Here is a 21877-nt window from a genome sequence, read left to right on the forward strand (position 1 = left end):
GTGGCTTGGGTCACAGTGGCAGGAATACATGTTTCACCAGCACCGTAGTTCCTGACATACACACGGTCACCTGGGGTGAACACCCGTGCAGGTCCTTGGACTGCAATGGACTCCCTTGGTCGGTCCTCAGTCAAGTCAGGATGCAACCGATCAAGTAGAGTCATTAGTCATCTGTTCATTAATAGCTTAGCTGGGCTCCTTCCTGTTGTGGCACAAGGTGTGATGTGTTGTGTCAGGAGAAAACTTGCAAGGCATCGGTGCATTATCCAGGAATGTACAAATTCTGCAGATGTGAACTGGGCCCCATTATCTGAGACAATGGTTGTGAAAAGCCTGCATAAGGTCTTGATAACAATACGAGATGTCATTGACAATACCGGAACCACTTCTAACCATTTGGAGTATGAATCAACAACAATCAAGAAAGTTTGTCCCTGGAAGGGGCTTGCAAAATTGAGATGAAGCCGTGACCATGGTGTTTTTGTCTATTCCCATGGGTGCATTGGGGCATGTGGTGGAGCTGGTCTTGAAACCTGACACTTCTCACATCTCTTGACGCATTCTTCAATCTCGCTGTCCATACAGCGAGCCACCATACATAGCTGTGTCCCAGAGCCTTCATTTGCACTATACCAGGGTGTCCCACATGTAGGGCCTCCAACACCCGATGTCTCAACGCAGTAGGAATGACAACTATTTCCCCACAGGAGGAATCCCTTGTGCACTGATAGTTCATGTTGTTTGGATACAAATGGTATGAATTTCTCCTCAAGCTTCCCTAATGGCCATCCCCTCCACACCCAGTTGAGAACACGGGCAAGAACTGGGTCCTTGGACGATGCAGTGGCAATATTCCCAGCATGGAGGAGTGGTTCTGGTAATGACTCTAATAACAGCACGTCCAGCGGAGGGGTTTCATCAACCCCAGCAGAAAGGAGAGGGAGGCGGCTCAAAGCATCAGCATGGGCTCCTGCCAGGCAGATGTTGCAATGTATAATCGTACACATTCAGGAAAATCGCCTACCACAACATGCGTGGAGATAATATTTGAGGCGTCTGCTGGTTAGGGGCAAACAATCCCAATAATGGCTTGTGGTCAGCAGCAACAGTGAATGGTCAACCATAGACATAGTCATGGAATTTTTTTACACTAGCCACAATAGCCAGGGCCTCCTTATCAATTTGGGCATAATTCTGTTCTGTTGAAGACATTGTTCTGGAATAGAAAGCGATAGGCTCCTCACAAGAGTCCTCTAGTTGGTGGCTCAGGACAGCTTCAATACCATATGGAGATGCATCACATGTGAGAATCAAGGGCTTCTATTCATCATAGTGCACCAAGACACTGTCAGATGATCAGGTGTTTTACATCACAAAAAGCCTTATCATGCCGGGCTGTCCACTGCCATGCAGCATGCTTGTCAAGCAGGCGATGCAATGGTTCTGCCACTGTAGCCTTATGTTTCAAGAAGGCATGATAGAAATTCAAGAGTCCCAAGAAGGCTTGGAGTTCCTGTTTATTATGGGGCACTGGAGTTTCATGAATTGCTTTACATTTTTTCTGGGGTAGGCTGAATGCCAGCAGCATCAATACTGTAGCCAAGGAATTCAAATTGGGAAACACCAAATACATATTACTCATGCTTGACCCAGAGACTAGCAACAGCAAAACGGTGCAGTACATCCCGCACCTGTGAGGCAAGTTCAGCAATGGAGTTGCTGGCAACCAAGACATCATTAAAATATGGTATGGCACCTGCTACTCCTTTGAGAATGTCCTCCATTAAGCTCTGAAAAATTCCAGGGGCCACAAAAACACTGGAGGCATTTTACTCTGAATGCTCCATGATGAGTGGTGATAGTCTAAGCATCGGCAGTAGCATCATCCACAGACAGTTGCTGATAGGCCTGGGCCAGGTCAAACTTCGCAAAAACTTTCCCTTGTGAAAGTGATGCCAAAAGATGACTCAGCACTGGGATTGGATATGGATGCTGATGCAGGGCTTTATTGATAGTGCACCTGTAGTCACCACAAATGCAGATGTTGCCATTGGCCTTCAATGGAGTGACAATGGGTGTCTCCCATGTAGAGTGTGTCACTGGCTCCAAGATGCCTTGCTCTATGATGTGATCAAGTTCAGCATCAATATTTGCTCGCAGTGTGAATGGAACATGACAGGGTTTCATACGGATGGGGGCCACAGTAGGATCCAAGAACAACGAAATAGGAGGCCCCTTATATTTCCCAAGACCTTTATCAAAAACAGCTTTGAAATCATTTAGGATGCTATCCCATAATGATTCACCAATCTGGTGGACCCCCATCTAAGCCAAGGAGACTGGTGCGATGCCCTTGAGCAACCAATAACTGTAAAGTTCCATGGATAGTTTGGTAATGCACCTCAACTTCACAGATGCCCTTTATTGGAACCTGATTTTCCTGGTAATCAGTAAGTTTGGAGTGGAAAGGGACAATTTGTGGGCCCCCATAAGGAAATATTTGCTGGTAGGTTTCTGATGAGATGATAGTATAACCTGAGCCCGAATCAACTTCCATGGTGCATGGAGTGCCCTGGATGGTGACTGTCACCTTCACCTTCCTCACATTAGCAGAGTACTGCAACCCTGGATTGATGTGGTTAATCACCTCATATGTGGAAAACATCTGTACAGTGTGTGTGGTACTGCTTTGTGTCCTTGATGGTGGTTTCCCTTCCACTGCACTTCTGGGGGCGGCTGCTTCCACTTTGGCTTGGCATACTCGCTCAATATGCCCAACTTTTTGACAATACCAACACTGTGCACCTCTGAAACGTTCATGGGATCCGCCACAGCTCTTACATTTCACTGAAGAAACTTGTCTGGATCTCAGAGGTCCTGCAGCACCTACTCTGGTTGATGAGCATTTGCACTGCAGCCTGTGGATCTGTAGAAGTTATTGATTTGAATCTTTAGCCAGCTGGGTTTCTGAACAGGGTGAGTTTCTTGCCACGTGCACTTCTCGGGTGCTTGCTGCTGCTGCTTCTGTAGCCAGAGCTTCCTCTAATGCAGTCTTGAATGAGAGCTGTCCTTTTGCAAACAGACACTTTTTCAGGCCCTCATCATGCAACACACAGACCAGGAGATCAAGCAGCATCTCCTCAAGGTTTGGGAAACTGCAGTGTTTTGCCATGCATCTAAGTTCAGCAACTTACAGTGACACACTCTCCGTTGGGCCAATTTCGTTTGTAGAAAGAATTACGTAGTGCTATTTCAGACAGTTTTGGAGAGAAATGTCCTTGTAAAGCATTCGGGATATCCTCATAAGGTGTATTAGCAAGCTTTGCTGGTGCTAGGAGGGCCTGGGCTAGGTCAAAAGTGACTGCCCCACAAACACAGCATGTTTCCTCTCTGATTCTGTAATGCCATTTGCTGCCAAGTAAAACTCCACCCTGGCTGCATACTTTTCCCACTTGCTGGGACATGCAGTGTTAAATTCTTCAAGATGCCCTTGGGTGGCCATATTCTGCAAGATACACACTGACCTGGAGTGCTTTGCAGTGGTTTCCACAAGGCCCAAGCTGATGTCCTAAACCAGTCTAACGAGAAATATTCTCTCCCTTTCACCCTCTAATGCATGAAGAAAACACTCTGTGTGCCTCAGTAGATCCCATCTTCGTTGCCAGTGAAAAGTATCATGAAGGAAGAGGCCACACAGACGATCTAAACAATAACAAGAGCTTTACTATAACTAATCATATACAGTAGGGCCTCACTCAGCTGTAGTGTGCAAGCTCCCTGCACTCCAGCTGATTGCGCGTTCCAGCTGATCAGCTGTAGCATGGGGAGCTCCAGCCGCCGCACTCCAGCTGACAGCGAACTCCCCGCACTACAGCTGATCACGTACTACAGCTGATCAGCTGGAGCATGCGATCAGCTGTAGTGCGGGGTGCTCACGCACTCCAGCTGATCCCTGTCAGCTGGAGCACGCGATCAGCTGGAGTGCGGTGGCTGGAGCTCCCTGCGCTACAGCTGATCACCCCACTGGCACTGCTGTATTAGCGGAATGCCAACAAGAGAGGCGCCAACAAGAGGGGCCCTACTGTACAGGGAACAAGGCCCACAGTCTGGTGCTGCCTGTAAGGCAGGCCTGGAACTAAAACTACCACAGCCTGGGGCTGACTCAGCAGTCCCTGGTATGGCAAGCCTGGAGGGTCAATACACTACATACACTTTCTTAGAAACAAGCCCCAGTGACGTCTGTAGCACTAACTGCTGAGTAAACACAATCATAGATTTGGGATGCACATGTTCTCCTACAATTTTTTATGCATAAAGTAATTCTCAGTTTCTGTAAATATATTTGCAAATTTATATAAAATCAACCTATGAATAATTGTACTTTATTTGGCATTATTGTGCCTCTTCCAGAAACACTGTACAATTTACTATATATGTTTTTAAATGCATCAATCCATTCAACTCTGCCATTGCAAAAATAAAGTAAAATACAAGCACTGTTGCTTCCTTTGATCTGGTGTGGGAAAGGTTTTGCATGTGCTGAATGTATCATGTTCTTTGAGGCATCTATTAGATCTTGACAGGTAGAGCGAGCTGTATTGTAATATTTTGTTTAGAGATCCTGTTGGATGACATGGAATGATAAATGGTACCATCAGGTAAATGTAAATCACCTGCTTCCGAAATGCCACTCAGACAAAAACAGAGCCATAGAAGAGAGCCTTCTCTTGTGACTACAAACAGTGTATCAGCATAGGAAACCAATCAGCTATTCAGCAATAAACAAATTCTTGAACATCCTCTGCTAGAGCTTGGTGATTCCTCTGCAGAATCACTATAGGGGAAGATATAAGGCCCAAAAAGTAATTTAGTATGGGGAACATTTTATTTCCTTGTTTTTGGCAAACCATGAATGAACACCCTGAATTAGCCACACATAGGCTGGGGAAATGTTTGCAACAAAGTTAGACAATTTCAAGATATAATAAATAGGTGCCTAAAAAGGTAGACATAGAGCTGACTAGAGGGGAGACACTCTTGACTTAATCTTGAATAGTGCTCTGTTGTGAAATGTGTTGTCAAGACTCCCTGGAAACAGTGACCACACTGTATCAAACTCAACACATATGATAATAGACTAGACTACAGTTGATGATACATGATGTTGTATATTGCATTGATTTCTGGCTTGGTTCCAAGTTAAATGAGCTTGAGCTCAGGAAAAGCCAAGTACAGTCAGATACACAGTTGCCTAATGGCAAAATTCTTCTCCCATCACATATATTATACTGACAAGATGATCTGGCCTTGTTTGAAGTATTTTTTTTTAATTAAACCATTGCCTATCTGAATTGACTTAAAGCCTGATCTTATCCCTGGCCAACCTTATCCTAGTTCAGGTACCATCCTGCCATATGATTGGAATGATTAAAATCTGAAGCAAACTTTATAAAATTCAGTGATGTAAATAGGCTACATCCCATGATGACAGGCAACCAGTAGCCTCTCAAAACTCTTCTACCTCCATCTTATTTCACCTTTTAACTAGAGCATGTGTCTAAAAGTTAGGCAGCTCAGATGAAAGAAAACAACATATGGTATTCTAGGGATGTGCTAGAATTCTACCAAATTCAGATTTGGTTCCATCAATTTGCATCCTCGATATTGTTGCAGATTGGATTTTTATGTAGTGATTTTCCGCAGCTATTTTCGGAAACTAGTATCTGAAATATTGATATTAATATTTTTATGAATATTTCCTTTGCTTTATTAATATTTCATTTAACATCAATATTTCCTTTAATATATCAACATTTTATTTAAAATATTGATATTTCCTTTAAAAATATCAGTTTTAATATAAATATTTTTTTCCAGGGGGGGGGGAACGAATTGGTAGTAGCAGCGGCTCACAGACAAAGAATGAACTTGAATGGATACCAGCCTGTTAGGTCGATGGAATGTTTTTGAACCGGCGGTGGCCAACAGATCCCATCCATAAGGACCATGAGCAACTTACTTTATATTCACTAACAGCAAAAAATCCTTGCGGTTTAAGAATGTACCTATAGCCAAGAGATATTTCTATCAATTTTCATAAAGCAGGGAAATTGGGCAGTACAGTGAATGTACCAGGGGAGCAGGAGAACTGACCTCTCTCTGAGATACTGTATTACTCTACAAATTTTAAAAATGCAAACACAATTTGAGTTTGTCTTTCAGAGTCCAAACTACTTCCTGTATAGCTTGGAGGGGGGAGGAGGGGGGAGGGCAGGCTTGATCATTTGCATACTTATTGAGTTCAGTGGGATTTACTCCCATGCAAATATGCTTAGGATAGCTGAAACTGACCACGGGGGAGGGAGAGGGCTGGAGTGGGCAGAGGAGGAAGAAAAAGAGGGGAAGGAGAGGAAGAAGGGAGGGGAAGCAGAGAAGGGAGATGGGGAGGGGAAAGGTACGTCTGATCATTTCCATGCTTATTTAGTTCAATGGGATTTACTCCTGTGCAATCCTGCTTAAGAGAGATGAAACTGACCACGGGCCAGGAGGAGAAGGGGGAGGGGAAGAGAAGGAGGGAAGAGGGGAGGGGAGGAGGAAGGGAGGAAGGAGAGGGAGGGAATCGAAAGGGTAGAAGTGGGGAGGGGAGGGGGAAAGGCAGGAAGGAGGGGATAGGAAGGAGGAGGAGGGGAGGGCAGGTTGATCATTTGCATGCTTATTGAGTTCAATGGGATTTACTCCTGTACAATCATGCTTAGGATAGGTGAAACTGACCTAGGGGAGGGGCAGGGAGGGAGGGAAGGAGAGGAAGGGTAGTGGGGAGGAGACTGGATGGGTAGGCACCGGGCAAAGGGAAAGTCCCTTTCCTTTCCAAAAGGAAACATTGTGAACAGTATCATTATTTGTCAGGGTTTCCCCCACCTTTTTATTCTACAACAGACACATGTAGTCTCCCATTCAAATTTAAACTAAAGCTGTTCCTGGCCACATCCACACCAGACATTGATTCTACCTTAAACAGTCATAATTTCCCCCCAAAGAATCCTGGGAAGTGTAGTTTGTGAAAGTTGCCGAGAGTTGTTAGGAGACACCCTATTCCCCTCACAGAGCTACAATCACTAGAATTCTCTGGGAAGAAGGGCTGACTATTAAACCACTCTGGCCACTGGAGCTCTGTCAGGGGAATAGGAGTCTCCTAAGAACTCTCAGCATCCTTCACAAACTACACTACCTAGGATTCTTTGGGGGAAGCCATGACTGTTTAAAGTGGAAAAAAATGTCTGGCCTGGATGTGGCCCCCTGATTAGCCAATCAAACACCTATTATTCTGGCTTTTAGAACACTGACAGTTGGTTCTTACAAAGCATGCCTGCACTATCATAGACTCCAATGTTAAATATTTTAATTAAAAATAAGCCATGCATTTTTTTAACTTTTAAACTGCAGAAGATGAAGGTCAGCATATGGGGCAAGGTCAGTAATAGGATTACAGATACTCTGTGAACATGGCTGATTTTTAATGAATTTCAACAAATTATGAGACCACTCACAAAAAAATCCAACAGGGGTCTGGATTTCCCCCCTCTTGTTTTAAAGTTTCAACTCTAGATTCTCTCTGAGTGTTTTGTGCACTGCCATGTAAACTTAAAGAGTTGTTAAGCAAGCATTTCTGAGTTCAGGACTATACATTTTGTAAGATTTTGTTTTGAAATGAGTTTATGGGAAGCAGCAGAATGGCATGGGGGTATTTCCAATTTAACATGGTGGAATGTGAAAAATCCATTCTGGCTATAGCATACAGCCACTCTCATAGCTGTATAATGAAACGAATACAGAACAGAAATCCGCCAGTGACTCTCTGCTGCTTTGAGGAATGAATAAAGGGAAAGACAGCCTTAACTATTAGATACCTGAAATTCCAGAGCCTCTGAGCCACTTCTGGGAAAGCCTTGGCATGGCATGGTTTAGAGCAGTGATAGAGAATCTTTTCAACCAGTGGGTCACCTTCCCTCATGGACAACCTGCCTGAAGTGAGCAGGGCCAGAGGCAAAAGTGGATGGAGCAACAAGTGTGACTTTTATCTTTGCACAGTAAAAGTCAGAAGTTTCTGCATACACTCTCACCCTGCAGATATCTCTATCCTCTTGCCCAGGCAAGCAAGAAGCATTATCACAGTGCAAGGTCACATTCCAGCCAGAAAAAAGCACTCAAGGAGAGTGCAGAACTGGGTAACTGAGGGGTGTAGCCTGGGGATAGGGAGTGTAGTCTGGCAATGGGTATGGCCTAGAAAGAGTCCGAAGAGCAGATAATATATTTGGGTGCCCACTGCCCAGAATAACATGGACAAATGTAGAATGATCACAGTCAGATAGGATTCAGCATATATTATCCCATTTGTCAACAAAACCTGCAGTTGCGGATAGAAGCACATACTATATGTTTAATGATGTTTATTTTAGGGATATTTGAGGAATTCCATTTCTGTGTATTCCAGTGTGAACTTACCTGATCAGCATTTTCTGGACTAATGTCCAGATCAAAATGTAATTATCCACTACATTTTGCACTTCTCTGTATTTTGTGGTCACAGTTCTTGGCTCAAAAAAGTACCAAAATGGGTTAAAATGTATATTTTAGGATAAATTACATTTAGAAATACATACATTGAAATAAAATTTTTTAAATATGGTTTTAAAAGTGAAGGGTAGTATTCAACTAAATTCTTGCATTAGTGGAATGACTTCAATTCACACAAGGGGATTTCCTCCCTTTCCTTCCCCTACATCCCCAAATCTGCTTCCGAGGGTTGGGGGAAACCTAGAACAGATTTCGGGAATGTGTGGTGCGAGGAAAGGGAGAGAACATTCATGTCGTGCAAGGAAAAATCCTTGCACTGACAGAATATTCGACATAGTGCTATACTGAATACAATTCTAAATTTATGCATAGTTAATTGTATAGAGAGCCAGTGTGGTGTAGTGGTTAAGGTGTTGGACTATGACCTGGGAGACCAGGGTTCGAATCCCCACATAGTCATGAAGCACACTGGGTGACCTTGGGCCAGTCACTGCCTCTCAGCCTCATGAAAACCCTATTCATAGGGTCGCCATAAGTCGGAATTGACTTGAAGGCAGTACATTTACATTTTTAATTGTATAGATGCTGTGGAAATTAGTTAAGAGCAGTATTAACTGGAATGAAAACAAAAGGACTAAGCCAGTTTTTCCTACTACTAGCACAATAACTTACCTGAGACATGCCTTTGACGTAGAAAGCTGCCGTATATAAGGCCACACCATTGGTCCATCTAACTCAATACTGTTTATACTGACTGGCAGCAGCACTCCAGGGTTTGAGACAGGATTTCCCATCCCTACCTGGAGATGCCAGAGACTGAACCAGATACCTTTTGCATGTAAACAGTGTCCTCTACCCACTAATCTATGGCCCTTCTCCAAACACTTCAAGGAGATGTGTTGTAAATATTTTTTTATGAACCTACTTGTGTATATAGCCATGAATAAATGGGATTTTTCTCAGAGTAGCTTTAATACTACATCCAAAAAGAACAGTAAGTACTCCCAAGTAATGCAGCTTTGAGCTGTTTCCCATTAAGAATGTTTCAAATTAAAATAACAAAACAACTAGGCAAAAATAACATGCTCTGGGGACAGTGGAATCAAACAAAGATTTTGGCTCTGGTTGCAGATATACAGAGCTCCCTCTCTGTTCTGCACGCCAGAATTGTGTGAGGTTTTCCCTATTTTGAGCTCTTCACATTTTCTTTGTGAATATTGGCCATTTTCATTCTTTTGACAATGGAGTTTCCTAGCACACATCCCCCTGCTGCCACTCCATCCCAACCCATTTTTCCAGTGCACAGTGCCAGCAGCTGATTCTCTCTCTTTCTTGTTTCCTTACAGTCTTAAATATGGCTTCCTACAAACACAACCATATTTCGACACTCCTATTGGTAGCTGGTTGACAGCTTTCAGATGTGCTTGCATGATCAAACAACTCTGTAGTCAATATATGAAGCATGTAGCAAAACATAAATTAAAAGATAATATTATATTGGTAGTGAGCTTTCAGAAACTTAAATGACTGAATGACAGATGACCTGCTTCAAGGACTTTGGTGAAAACTGGGTCGCCCACACATTGATAGCAGTGTCCCTCCAGAACACTTAAGTTTTATGGAATATATTTAGTGGTAGAAAAGATCAATCAACTTCCAGGCTCCTGACATTTACACTGTGCTTTTTTTTCTTTACTGAGTTTCTAAGCCCGAGGCTTCATCTAGCCTTTTCAGAATGTGCTTATGATTGGTTTAATATGGAAAAAGCCCATTTTTATTTGAATGAAGGGATCAAGAAAGTGGTTTGTTTAACTGGAACAATTTGGTGGATGAGCATTGCGTTGTCATCCCAGTGAAAATGACCAGAATGCTGGGGGGAAAACAACAGGAGAAATCTATCACCATCATGCCCTACTAAAGCTTTCCAAAGGCATCCAGTTGGCCACTGCTGGAAACAGGCTGCTGCACTACATGGACCTTTGACTCAGTCCAGCAGGGTTCTTCTTATGCTCACTTCCCACTTTCCTGATACTGAAGGAAGATACTGAATATCAGTTATCAGCCTGCCCGCTCCCTAAAGTTTGGTGGAGAGCCCTTCTCTGTACCCATCCAGAATGAAGGCTTGATTGGTTCAGACAAGAGAAAGGATCTTTTCAGTGGCTGCACCCAAACTGCGGAGCTCCTTGCCATATGAAGCTAGGTTGCTGGCCTGCTTTCCTGTTTTTTGTCTGATGGTAAAGACTTAATTTTATTAATTTATTACAACAGGCTTTAGATTCTACTACACAGATAATGATTCTATCTGATGACTTTATATTATCTGTTCAGCTTGTTTCTGTTTCATTTTATATTGGTATTTTTATGAAGCGTTATTGTATTACATAGCTGCTTTCAATAATGAGAAACCACCTTGAGCAATACCTATGCATTAGCAGGGTGAGATACATTTTTTATATAAATAAACAATAAAACAAAACGTCTTGTATTAAATCCACAGTTTTGCCAATTCTAGGGCCAGCTTATAGTGACTTAAAGAGCCAAGGCAAGGGGTTGAATGTGCATTAGGAATGGCCCAATTATTTTGCTGGACCATTGTCCCCAGGCTTTTCAAAAGTCCATTGTACAGCTACAGGATGTGATGGGATGTCAGCCTATTGATTGTTGGGCCACATATATATTTACTTACTAGCCCCCTGGGTGTCTCCTGAACAAAGTTCAAGTCTCCAGGGCCTGATGAATTGCATCCTAGAGTATTGAAGGAAGTGGCTGAAGAACTCTCAGAACCACTACCTATTATCTTTGTGAAATCATGGAGTATGGGTGAAGTGCCAGATGGCTGGAGGAGGGCTAACGTTGTCCCTATCTTCAAAAAGGGCAAAAAGGAGGAACATGGGAACTACAAACCAGTCAGCCTGACATCAATCCCTGAGAAAATTCTGGAGCAGATTATAAAGTGGTCAATCTGTAAGCACCTTGAAAACAATGCAGTGATTACTAGAAGCCAACATGGATTTGTCAAGAACAAATCCTGCCAGACTAATCTTATTTCACTTTTTGATTGGTAACCTCCCTGGTAGACTGTGGGAATGCTGGGGACATAATAGATCTCATCTTCAGCAGAGTTTTGACAAAGTGCCCCATGATATTCTGATCAGCAAGTTAGCGAAATGTGGGCTGGATGGAACAACTATCAGGTGGATCCACAATTGGCTCCAAAATCATACTCAAAGTGTGCTTACCAAGGGTTCCTTCTCAAACTAGGGGGAGGTAATGAGTGGGGTACCACAAGGCTCAGTCCTGGGCCCAGTGCTCTTTAACATTTTTATTAATGACTTGGATGAGGAGGTGCAAGGAATGCTTATCAAATTTGCAGATGATATAAAATTAGGAGGGATAGCTAATACGCTGGAGGACAGAAACAAAATTCACAGTGATCTTGACAGGCTGGAGCATTGGGCTGAAAACAACAGAATGAAATTTAACAGAGATAAGTGCAATGTTCTACACCTAGGAAAAAGAAACCAAGGGCACAGTATAAGATGGAGGATACTTGGCTCAGCAAATACTACATGCGAGAAAGATCTTGCAATTGTTGTGGATCACAAGCTGAATATGAGCTAACTGTGTGATGTGGCTGCAAAAAAGGCAAATGCTATTCTAGGCTGCATTAACAGAAGCATAGTTTTCAAATTGTGTGAAGTACTCATTAGCCTCTATTCAGCACTGATTAGGCCTCATCTAGAGTACTGCATCCAGTTTTGGACACCGCATTTTAAGTAGAATACAGACAAACTGGAACAAGTTCAGATGAGGGCAATAGGGATGATCAGGGCTGGAAACAAAGCCTTATGAGGAAAGACTGAAAGAACTGGGCATGTTTAACCTTGAGAAGAGAAGACTGAGGGGAGATATGATATTGCTGCCCTGGGCTCCAATTGGGAGGAAGGGCAGGATATAAATCTAATAATAATAATAATAGCAGCACGTTTCAAGTATTTGAAACATTGTCGCACAGAGGAGGGCTAGGATCCCTTTTCGATCATCCCAGAGTGCAGGACATGGAATAATGGGCTCAAATTACAAGAAGCCAGATTTTGACCAAACATCAGGAAAAACGTCCTAACTATTAGAGCAGTATGACAATGGAACCAATGACCTAGGGAAGTGGTGGGCTCTCCAACACTGGAGGCATTCAAGAGGCAGCTGGCCAGCCACCTATTGGGTATGCTTTAACTTGGATTCCTGCATTGAGCAGGGGGTTGGTCTTGATGGCCTTATAGACACCTTCCAACTCTACTATTATATGATTCTGTAAAGCTTAGAACTGAATTTTGGACTAATGCGACAATAACTCTGTATCCACGGGACCACATAAACATATCAAAAGCAACTAAATTAAACACTGAAGTATTATTGCTCATCATCCTTTCTATTTCCTATGTGACTCAACAGCCATATGGTTTGTAGCAGTCATGTGCACAGGTGAGACTTTTATTATAAAAAATAAAGCTAGAAAAAGGGCCTAGATCTTAATTCCTCATGCAGGTAAAATGTGAAATGTTTTGTCATCCCCAACTCCCACTGAAGCCAATGGTCATTAAGGTACATATTGAGCATTTTACAGAACTAATCTTTCAAATTTCATTGACCACTAGCTGAAATTGAGCATGATAAGCCACAGTGGCATCTTACCATACCATGCTACATACTGCACAAAACATAAGAACATAAGAAGAGCCTGCTGGATCAGGCCAGTGGCCCACCTCGTCCAGTATCCTGTTCTCACAACAGCCCACCAGATGCCTGTGGGAAGGCCAAAAACAGGACCTGAGTGCAACAATATTCTGCTCTCCTACAGTTCCCACAACAGTGGAAGAAGAACACAGCCATCAGGGTTAGTAGCCACTGATAGCATTGTCCTCCATGAACACCTACACACAAGATTCACTGGGGCAACTTAGGGAAATGTATATTCAACATGAACTGACACATGCATAGGATCCAGCTGCAATTTAAAAGTCCACAAATATGTGTGATAGATATCCATGCACAAATAAATTACCAATTCTTTCAACCATGACCACACAGAATAATCGTAGAATAATACCACAACATTAGAAGTCCAATAAATGATTCATTCCCTAGTTTTCTAAAGGAGATTTTTCTACTGTTGCACGCGGAGGGCAGGGGAGATAAATATCAGATGCTGCAAGGCAGCATCATGTACTCCAAATAAAATGTGGCAGCCTAGCTAGGAAGAGATCAGTGAAACTGTTTGTATGATGCCTTAAGAAGCAACAGGTCCTACTGCCTCCTGCTGAAGAAAATGATCTGAGCAGTGATTCAATGTGTGGAAATGGAGACAAGGAAGATTAAAGCAAGGCTTCTCTGAGGCTGATTCAAAAGTTACATTCCCCATATGGAGACTTCTGCTAAACCCTTCTACACAGCAGCAGCTCCAGGTGGAGTTCACAATGATTGTAAGCTATTTCCCATGTGGGCCATAGCTCAGCGGTAGAGCATCTGCTTTGAGTGCAGAAGGTCCCAAATTCAAACCCTGGCACCTTCAGGTAGGACTGGGAAAGAACCCTGCCTGAAACCCTGGAGAGCCGCTGCCATTCAGTGTAGACACTACTGAGCTAGATGGACCATTGGTCTGACTTGGTACAAGGCAGATTCCTTTCCTATGGATTAGGACAACTGTGTACTAGAAAGAGTTTTTACCATAGCAGCATACAGTCCATGAGATTAGACTGATCCATGTGGTAAACAGCTTGTAAACATTAGAGGTCTGCGTGGAGGTGCACCATGTAAAAGTGCTTTTCACTTTTTCAGACAGGTGGATGAACAAATGAGGTGAGACATCAAAGTTTTTGGTGGAGGAAAACCATAATTGATAAAGGAAATGGTGAAGAAGGTTTGTGAGGTTTTTTTTAACCAGCCTCCATTATTTATTTATTTATTGGATTTGTTAGATGCCCACCTGACAGGTTGTCCTGCCACTCTGGGCAACGTACAATAAAATACATAATACATTCAGTATAAAAACATATACACGAAAATTAAAACCACGACTAATGACTACAAAACCTGAAGAACCTAACCCACCTCCCCAGCCTGGTTGAAGAGACAGGTCTTCAAGTTCCGGTGGAAACACATCAAGGAGGGGGCCTGGCGGAGGTCAGTTGGTAAAGAATTCCATAGAGAGGGGGCCACAACTGAGAATGAGGTGTTATAAGAGGCTGTGACATCCTTCCCCAGCACCACCTGTGAAGCTCTCACTTGGGGCTACCAACAGACAGGAACATCAGGTTTATTCTTACCCTTTACAGCTCTAGCACAGATCTCCCTAGATCCCACTGCTAGGCAGCACCACCAGTCACTTTCTGTAACCCAAACTTCCAGAGACTTTGCCTAAGTCTCTCTGTAGCTTGTTACTTTGTGACTGTGTGCCTATGCTGTTCCCAATCCCCTTGTATCTTTATATTTAAAGCATACAACTCTGGGTTGCTCTGGATACGTGACTTGTTACAATCTCTCCCTTCACCGCTGCCACCATTAGATACAGTTTCTGTTCAGCCTTGGTAATTACCTTGCCCTCCCTTCTGGTCTGTATATTCCCCCAGCCAAGGATCAGGCCTTTGGTAAACCAAACAAGTATTTATTTAATATCAGAAATAACAAGATTACTTAAGGAATGTTTCACAAGCATATGGTTTCATCTATATTCTGTTAGGTACTTAACTTCTTACTAATTGCCTCAGAACTCCGACTCACTCTCCACACCACCAAACCACCAAACCTCCAACCTCTCTCTCAACCTCTCAAACACCACCTCCTAAACACCCTCTAAAAACCACCTCTCAGATTCAACTGTCGTTCTTCCATTTATACTCCCAGCCATTCAAACGCTCAGCCAATCATTCAGCATTCTACTGCTCATGTACTCCCCCTCCTCTTTCACTCCACTTACCATATATCTTCTATATAACCAGCACTTACCATATTTACAATATAAGCAGAAACATCACAGAGACTGCTTCACACATTACTTTTTAACGTGTATACCTAAGAGGTTAAAGTGTAAATGCAACAAGTGTATCTTTGCAGATGTGTATCAAACAGGTACACCCCTGAGACGCTGGGACTGGTTGCAGCTCTCTACTAAGTGGTCACTCCATAACATCTTTGGGTTGGTTGCATTTAATGTGTAAAACAGTCCAATAAGGCACCTGGGACTTTGTAGGAAAGGTGTTTCACTCAGCTCTCCGTAGACAGAATAATGAAAACTTACCGGTTTTCTTCACAACTCAGGCTGGAAGCAAAGTTCATAGCCTGTGTATCCAATAGGCAACCAGTGCTGTTCTTCTTTCTTGTATAATTTTTGCGAGCTAAGTATCCCCTGAAAGCTAAGCAGACAATAAGAAAAATAAAATTAAAAAATGGGGCAACAGCCCCTGAAATGTTGCAGCATAAGAATGACACACAACAAAAAATTTTGTTCAAGCCCAGAGAAACAAAATCAGATTTGTTAATTAATTCCAGTTCTGAAGCTTCTTGCCGTAATCATTCAAGCTACCTGGCTTACCACTGTCCTGACCATCACATGACATGAATGGGCCACACAAAAGGCCTACTCTGAGGATGGCTATTTCTGTGGAGATAATAGAACCACCATTTATTCTTAGCACTAACAAAATGCTCCCCATTGTGATAGGTGGTATCTTTGTGGAGGGATGATTTGTATATATCAAGAATCCCGGGACAGATGGAACATAGGTGGAACACTGTTTCTTTCTTACAAGGATAATTATTTGTTTATAATCATTTGGTAAGGATTCCACTTTTATTAGCAGAGTTAGGGAGCAATCTAAACCCAAAATCTCCCAGGGTGAGTGAGTTAGGATCTGGTGGATCTCTGGTTTAGCTATATGAACCCCAGCACAGGTGGGGCTATGCCCCCGTAAATCCACAACCCCAGCTCACCTGGTGATAAGCTGGTGTCAGTACTTCATCCCAGCTCAGCTGAGGCTGGTGTAAGTTCCAAACAAGGAGGATTCCAGGGGCATGGCGGGGGTGGGACCAGGCCGGGAATGGGGGGAATTACACTGGATCCTAACTCTGTTCAGTTTAGTCACATGACCTGGCAACCCAGTGAAACTTGCCAGCACAAAGGGTAGTATAAATCAAACTCTGTTTTAAAGGCTTGTTTTCTCCCTGCCAGGGATGGGTTGGCTCAGCTGGCAGTAGCCTTGCTCCTGAACGGGGTTAGGATCTGGTGTACTTGACACCGGCTTAACTTAAACTGGTGTAAATGATGCCTGCTTCCTATAGTTAGGGTTGCTCCCTAAGGCTGCAGTCCTAACCCTACTTACCTGGGAGTAAGTCCCACCGAATTCAATAGGGCATAATTCTGAGTAAACATGGTTGGGATTGCAGCCTAAAATGCTGTAGATTTATCTGAAGCAATTAGTAGTGCAGGAAAGATTATGTTACAAATAAGATGAGTCTAGTATCAACAAATTATCTACAGTATCTATCCCATTCTCTCTCTCTCTCTCTCTCTCTCTCTCTCTCTCTCTCTCTCAACCACTTCTCAAGATTCTGCTACACTCCTCCATGGCTCTAGAAACAGAATCTAGGATAGAGCAGTGTCTCTCCATGTACTACTACAACTCAGAGATCTTTCTTCCAGGAACCTCATAAGCATGGAGAAGAAGGGATAGTCTTGCTCTCACAACAACAGATTGCCCAAGGAAGGAGTGAGAACCATTCAAATAAATGGGGAAAAGGCAAGGCATTCATATGGGAATATCACTGCAATAGGGACCAAACTTATCCCCTCCCCCTGGTGACCCAGCCATTAAGAATCAAGCCTGCTTTTGGGGTGTGTGGGGGAAGATGCATCCTAGGTTCTGCTTCTTGGTCATGCTAGAATGTGATAGAACCTTGAGAAGTGGTCTTGATATATATATATATATATAGACACATAATTAGTTGATTTTACACTCTTATCTCATTTGTAATGTAATAATCTTTCTGGCACCACTCATTGCTTCAGTTCAGCCAACGGTATTCTCTCTCTTAATGTGGAGTTCTTACCAAGTAATTATAATTCTTGTCCTCTTTTACTCTATAGGCTGGTACACACTGCCACTATTGACCATTTTTATAAATATTTCTAAGCATGAAACCGTGTGGAGAAACATACCATGCAAACCAGAACACAAGGACACTTTCTGCAATCTTGGTGGCTACATAAAGTACCATTTTGGTTTAAAAAAAGGTCACTGGTGCCACTGATTCACAAGGTACTTTCCCCATGCAACTGTGGGCACATGCTTGTCGGAGGATGATCGTGTGGAGAAAAATCAGTAGCAAAAATTAGCATGCATGAAAAGGACACTTGGGTCATGGAAGACAAACATTATAGAGATCAGTAATTAGTGGCCCTGGGCTAAATCTGGCCCCTTGAGGGGGATGATGCCTTATCCCCGTCTCAGTTGTGAAACTAGAAACATTGCGAGAGGTGCTACAGCAATGGGACTTGCCAGGGATCGAAGCCTTGCCATGGCCCAGTATCCTTCACTCCTTTCTCAAAGCAGCCCACAAATCACTGATGAAACTAGTTGCTGATGAAAGAGTTCTAGGATCTTTCCTATTTCTCATTTTACTGAACAAAGAACGCCAGCAGCAAATTAATTCAAATATGAGTGCTTTGAAACACATCATGCAGGAATACCAGGAATACCTAATTCAATGCAGCATTTAGATAACTGTAAAACATTTCCAAGCAAAGTTGTTTACAGAATATCCTGTTAGCATAAGAGGGGAGGGGAAGGGAGAGGGGAGGAGAGAGGGGTGGGGAAAAGCTGGAGTCCGGAGGATGATCCATCACAGCTATTTGCATCACTGACTATTCCTGGTTTTGACACTAAGCACTTGGCTCAAGGAGTGTGAAATTAGCAGACACACACTGCTAGTGCCCCAGGAACAATCCTCACGTCAATGAAGAATGATTACCAGCTGCCACTTTATTGTCACCTAATGCATTCAATAATATCCTTGGACCCATAGCTACAATGAATTAGATCCTAATCTTCAAACTGCTAATGATGGAGACTATTAAGACTCAGAGCCAAGAGTAGACTTGAAATGAATATTACAATAATTTTATTATTAGTCATTTTGGGTTTCATGTGCTCTGCATACTAGTAATGTTGATGCTGACATAAAACAAGTTTCACCCCAGCTTCAACAGACAAGTCAAGATGATTGTTACCTGCAGAAACCTGATGCTCTGCACTCCTATACAATGTGCTGAGGAATATAAGATGATTCACAATGTGGCTCAAATTTGGTAGACAAAAAACAAGAAAAGAAAGAACAGGTGCATGTATTTTTCTTCCAATTCCCTGAAGGAGAAAACAATACTCCATTTTGCTGTAGGCCATGATTGAGACTAATCTTCCCCAACCTGGTATCCTCTAGACAACTCCCATCACCTCCAGGTATGATATCACAATAACTGGCTGGGACTGATGGGAGTTGCAGTATATATCTATATATAAAAGCTGCATGAAGACTATACATGATTGGAAGGAGTCAGGGGGAGAGAATATTTAAGTTTTGTTCTTTTTAAATATACACTTATCTGCCTGCGGGATGTGCCTCTGTCTGATATTTGAGACCTCCCCTTCCACCTCAGTCCTCTCATGCCACAGTCAAGGGTCCCATGACCCTGATAAGACCCTTTTCAGGGTGGCTTGGCATTCTGCCAGCTCCTTTCTACACACACTTTTGCTTCTCCAGATCCAACCCGTTATTTGCTATATTTCAATTTACCGTCAATATGCAGTTCTCCTCTCTAGGTATAAAAGATTGGAGGGGTGGAGTTATCAATACTAACGTCATCAGCTTTGGGGCTACATCTGGAAGCTATTGGATACTGTTACTTATCTATTAGTAAACGTCATGCTCATTTAAATTTGTGATATATGTTAAATGAATAAACTATTGAACTGTTAATGTAGTGATCATTTTTATTAGGTATTATGGTTACTGCATTGTTGTATTTCAACTATTTGTTTTGTGTGAACTGCTTTGAGCTGAAATGTATTTGTAGAAATTACACTGTATACGTAAATTGATTATGAGCAAGCTCTGCCTTACATGTATTCAGAGCCCCAAACTTAAAAATGTGATTACATGCTGAAAATTGCACGCATGAAATTGCAAAGTATATGAACTACTTTTTGTATATTTGGAAGGAAGAGAAATTTGCAGAGGCATTTCCCCCTGTGCTTTGATATTCTTGCAGCAGAAGAAGTTGCCATTGCACACTATGTACAACTTTAAAGCTCTTTTCTCTCTCAGCTGCACCCCACTGAACAGCTGATGGGCAGCAGGTGACTCAGAGGGCTGGATGAAATTGGGCTTTGGGCTGTATGTGGCCAGTAGATGTGTGGGCTTCTGGATTAGGGCCTTTCATTCCAGCAGGAGGATTACAAATCTAGGTTGTGCTGGCCACATTAAAAGAGGCAGTGGTATGTCACCTTTTCATGAGACCCTCCCTGGACTCAAAAGAGCATATTGTTCAGTCATAGTATTCCCTTTTTGGGGCAAGGCACTTGAGAGGGTGGTGTCTTGATCCATTTCAATCTGGCTTCATACCTGGTTTCAGCACCAAAATGGCTTCGGTTGCTCTGATGGATCACCAGTATCATGAGAGGAGTAGGGGGAGTGCAAGCCTGTCGGTCCTCCTTGATCTAATGTGTTTTGATACCATCAGCCATGGTATTCTCTTCCCCCCATCAAATCTGAGTTGGGAGTTGCTTCTACCTGCAAGGTCAGTTACAGAGAATGGCAGTGAAGGGTGTCTGTTTGGCCCCATGGCAGTTGTGCTGTGGGGTTCTGCAAGGCTTTATCTTGTCATCCAAGTGCTTCAACATCTATATGAAGCAGTTGGGAGTGGTCATTAGGAGATATGGGATGAGATATCATCCATATGCAGAAGACACTCATTTCGGTAACTCCTTGACATCTGAGTTAGGTGAAGCTGAGCAGGTACTGGACCTGTGTCTGGTGGCAGTAATAGACTAGATCTATCACTGGAGGCTTCAGTGATGTGGAGTGCCATTTTTCAGCTATGACTAGTTCACCAGCTACAGCCATTCCTGGACAGGGTTAGCCTAGCTACAGTGATCAGTACACTAGTAATCTTCCAGTTGGACAACTACAGTTCACTCTATGTAGAGCTGCTCTATTTGTCACTGGATCCAATTCAATGTTTTTGTTCTCATGTAGAAAGTCCTAAACGGCTTAGGACTTGGTTATGTGCGGAGTACATCTCCCCATATTGTCCTGCCCAGGCCTTGAGGTAAACTTGGGAGACTCTTCTGCAAGGAAATCCATGACTTGCCAGAGGGTCTTTTTGCCAATAGCACCTCAGTTGTGCAATATTCTTCCCTTGGACCTTTAGCTGGTGCCCATACTGTCTACCTTTCAGTGCAAACTAAAGACTTGCTCTTTGCCAGCCTTTCTTGAACTGGTTGTGTATATGACTATGATGCATATGCTGTGCATCTAGTCACACAGCTATACTGATTATAATATTTGATGGTTACTCTGATTTTTAATTGTATTTTATTTTCTGTATGAATTGATTAGCTATATTTTGAATTGTTGTGACCTGCCCTCAGTTTACTTATAATAAGGGACAGGATATAAATTCTATACATATCTACATAATCTTGATCAGGGCAGTACAGAGTCTCCCAGATGACAGTGACTGCCCTTAATTAAAATGAATCGGATGCTGTTACTTATCAGAGTAAAGAGCATGCAGTCCTTTGGCACTTCAATGGGCCTACCAAAGAACTGGAAGAAACAGAAGATTGTCTCTTAAGGCTTTGGAAACAATTACCTCTTGATGGAAATGCACTCTGTGGACACTTTCAGTGGTTTTGGCAGTTTTTAAAAATCTCTCTAGGTTTGTGATAATCTGGTTAACATCATTTGCAAAACAAGAGCAAAAATGAAACAACAATTTCTTAACATGCTTAAGTGAAAACTCTAAGCCAAATAGTGCCTGGGACAAGTCTACCACCTTCCTAATAATAATATTTAAGTCTCTAAAGAGCTACCTTATACTGAATTGGTCTAGTCTCATCTCTGTCATTAATACAGCTAATAACAGCAGGAGGGCTCATTCACAGTCCTGAGATTGCTTTAGTGGAGATACTGGGATGCACTCTGACATCTTAAGACATGAGCTCCCCAATGAGCTGTCTTCTTTCCCATG

The 21877-nt window shown here is 42.7% G+C and overlaps 1 protein-coding gene across 1 annotated transcript in view; it reads right to left on the reverse strand.

Annotated features, from left to right (window-relative positions):
- Positions 1–21877, reverse strand: part of MYO3B (myosin IIIB) — a 357902-nt gene that overhangs the window by 88892 nt on the left and 247133 nt on the right. Inside the window, exon 29 of the mRNA XM_061608529.1 lies at positions 15869–15983. Coding sequence (XP_061464513.1) covers positions 15869–15983 — 115 coding nt within the window. The remainder of the gene's footprint in view (positions 1–15868; positions 15984–21877) is intronic.

The sequence above is a fragment of the Rhineura floridana genome, chromosome 2 (assembly GCF_030035675.1).
Source record: "Rhineura floridana isolate rRhiFlo1 chromosome 2, rRhiFlo1.hap2, whole genome shotgun sequence".
Taxonomy (NCBI): Eukaryota; Metazoa; Chordata; class Lepidosauria; order Squamata; family Rhineuridae; genus Rhineura; species Rhineura floridana.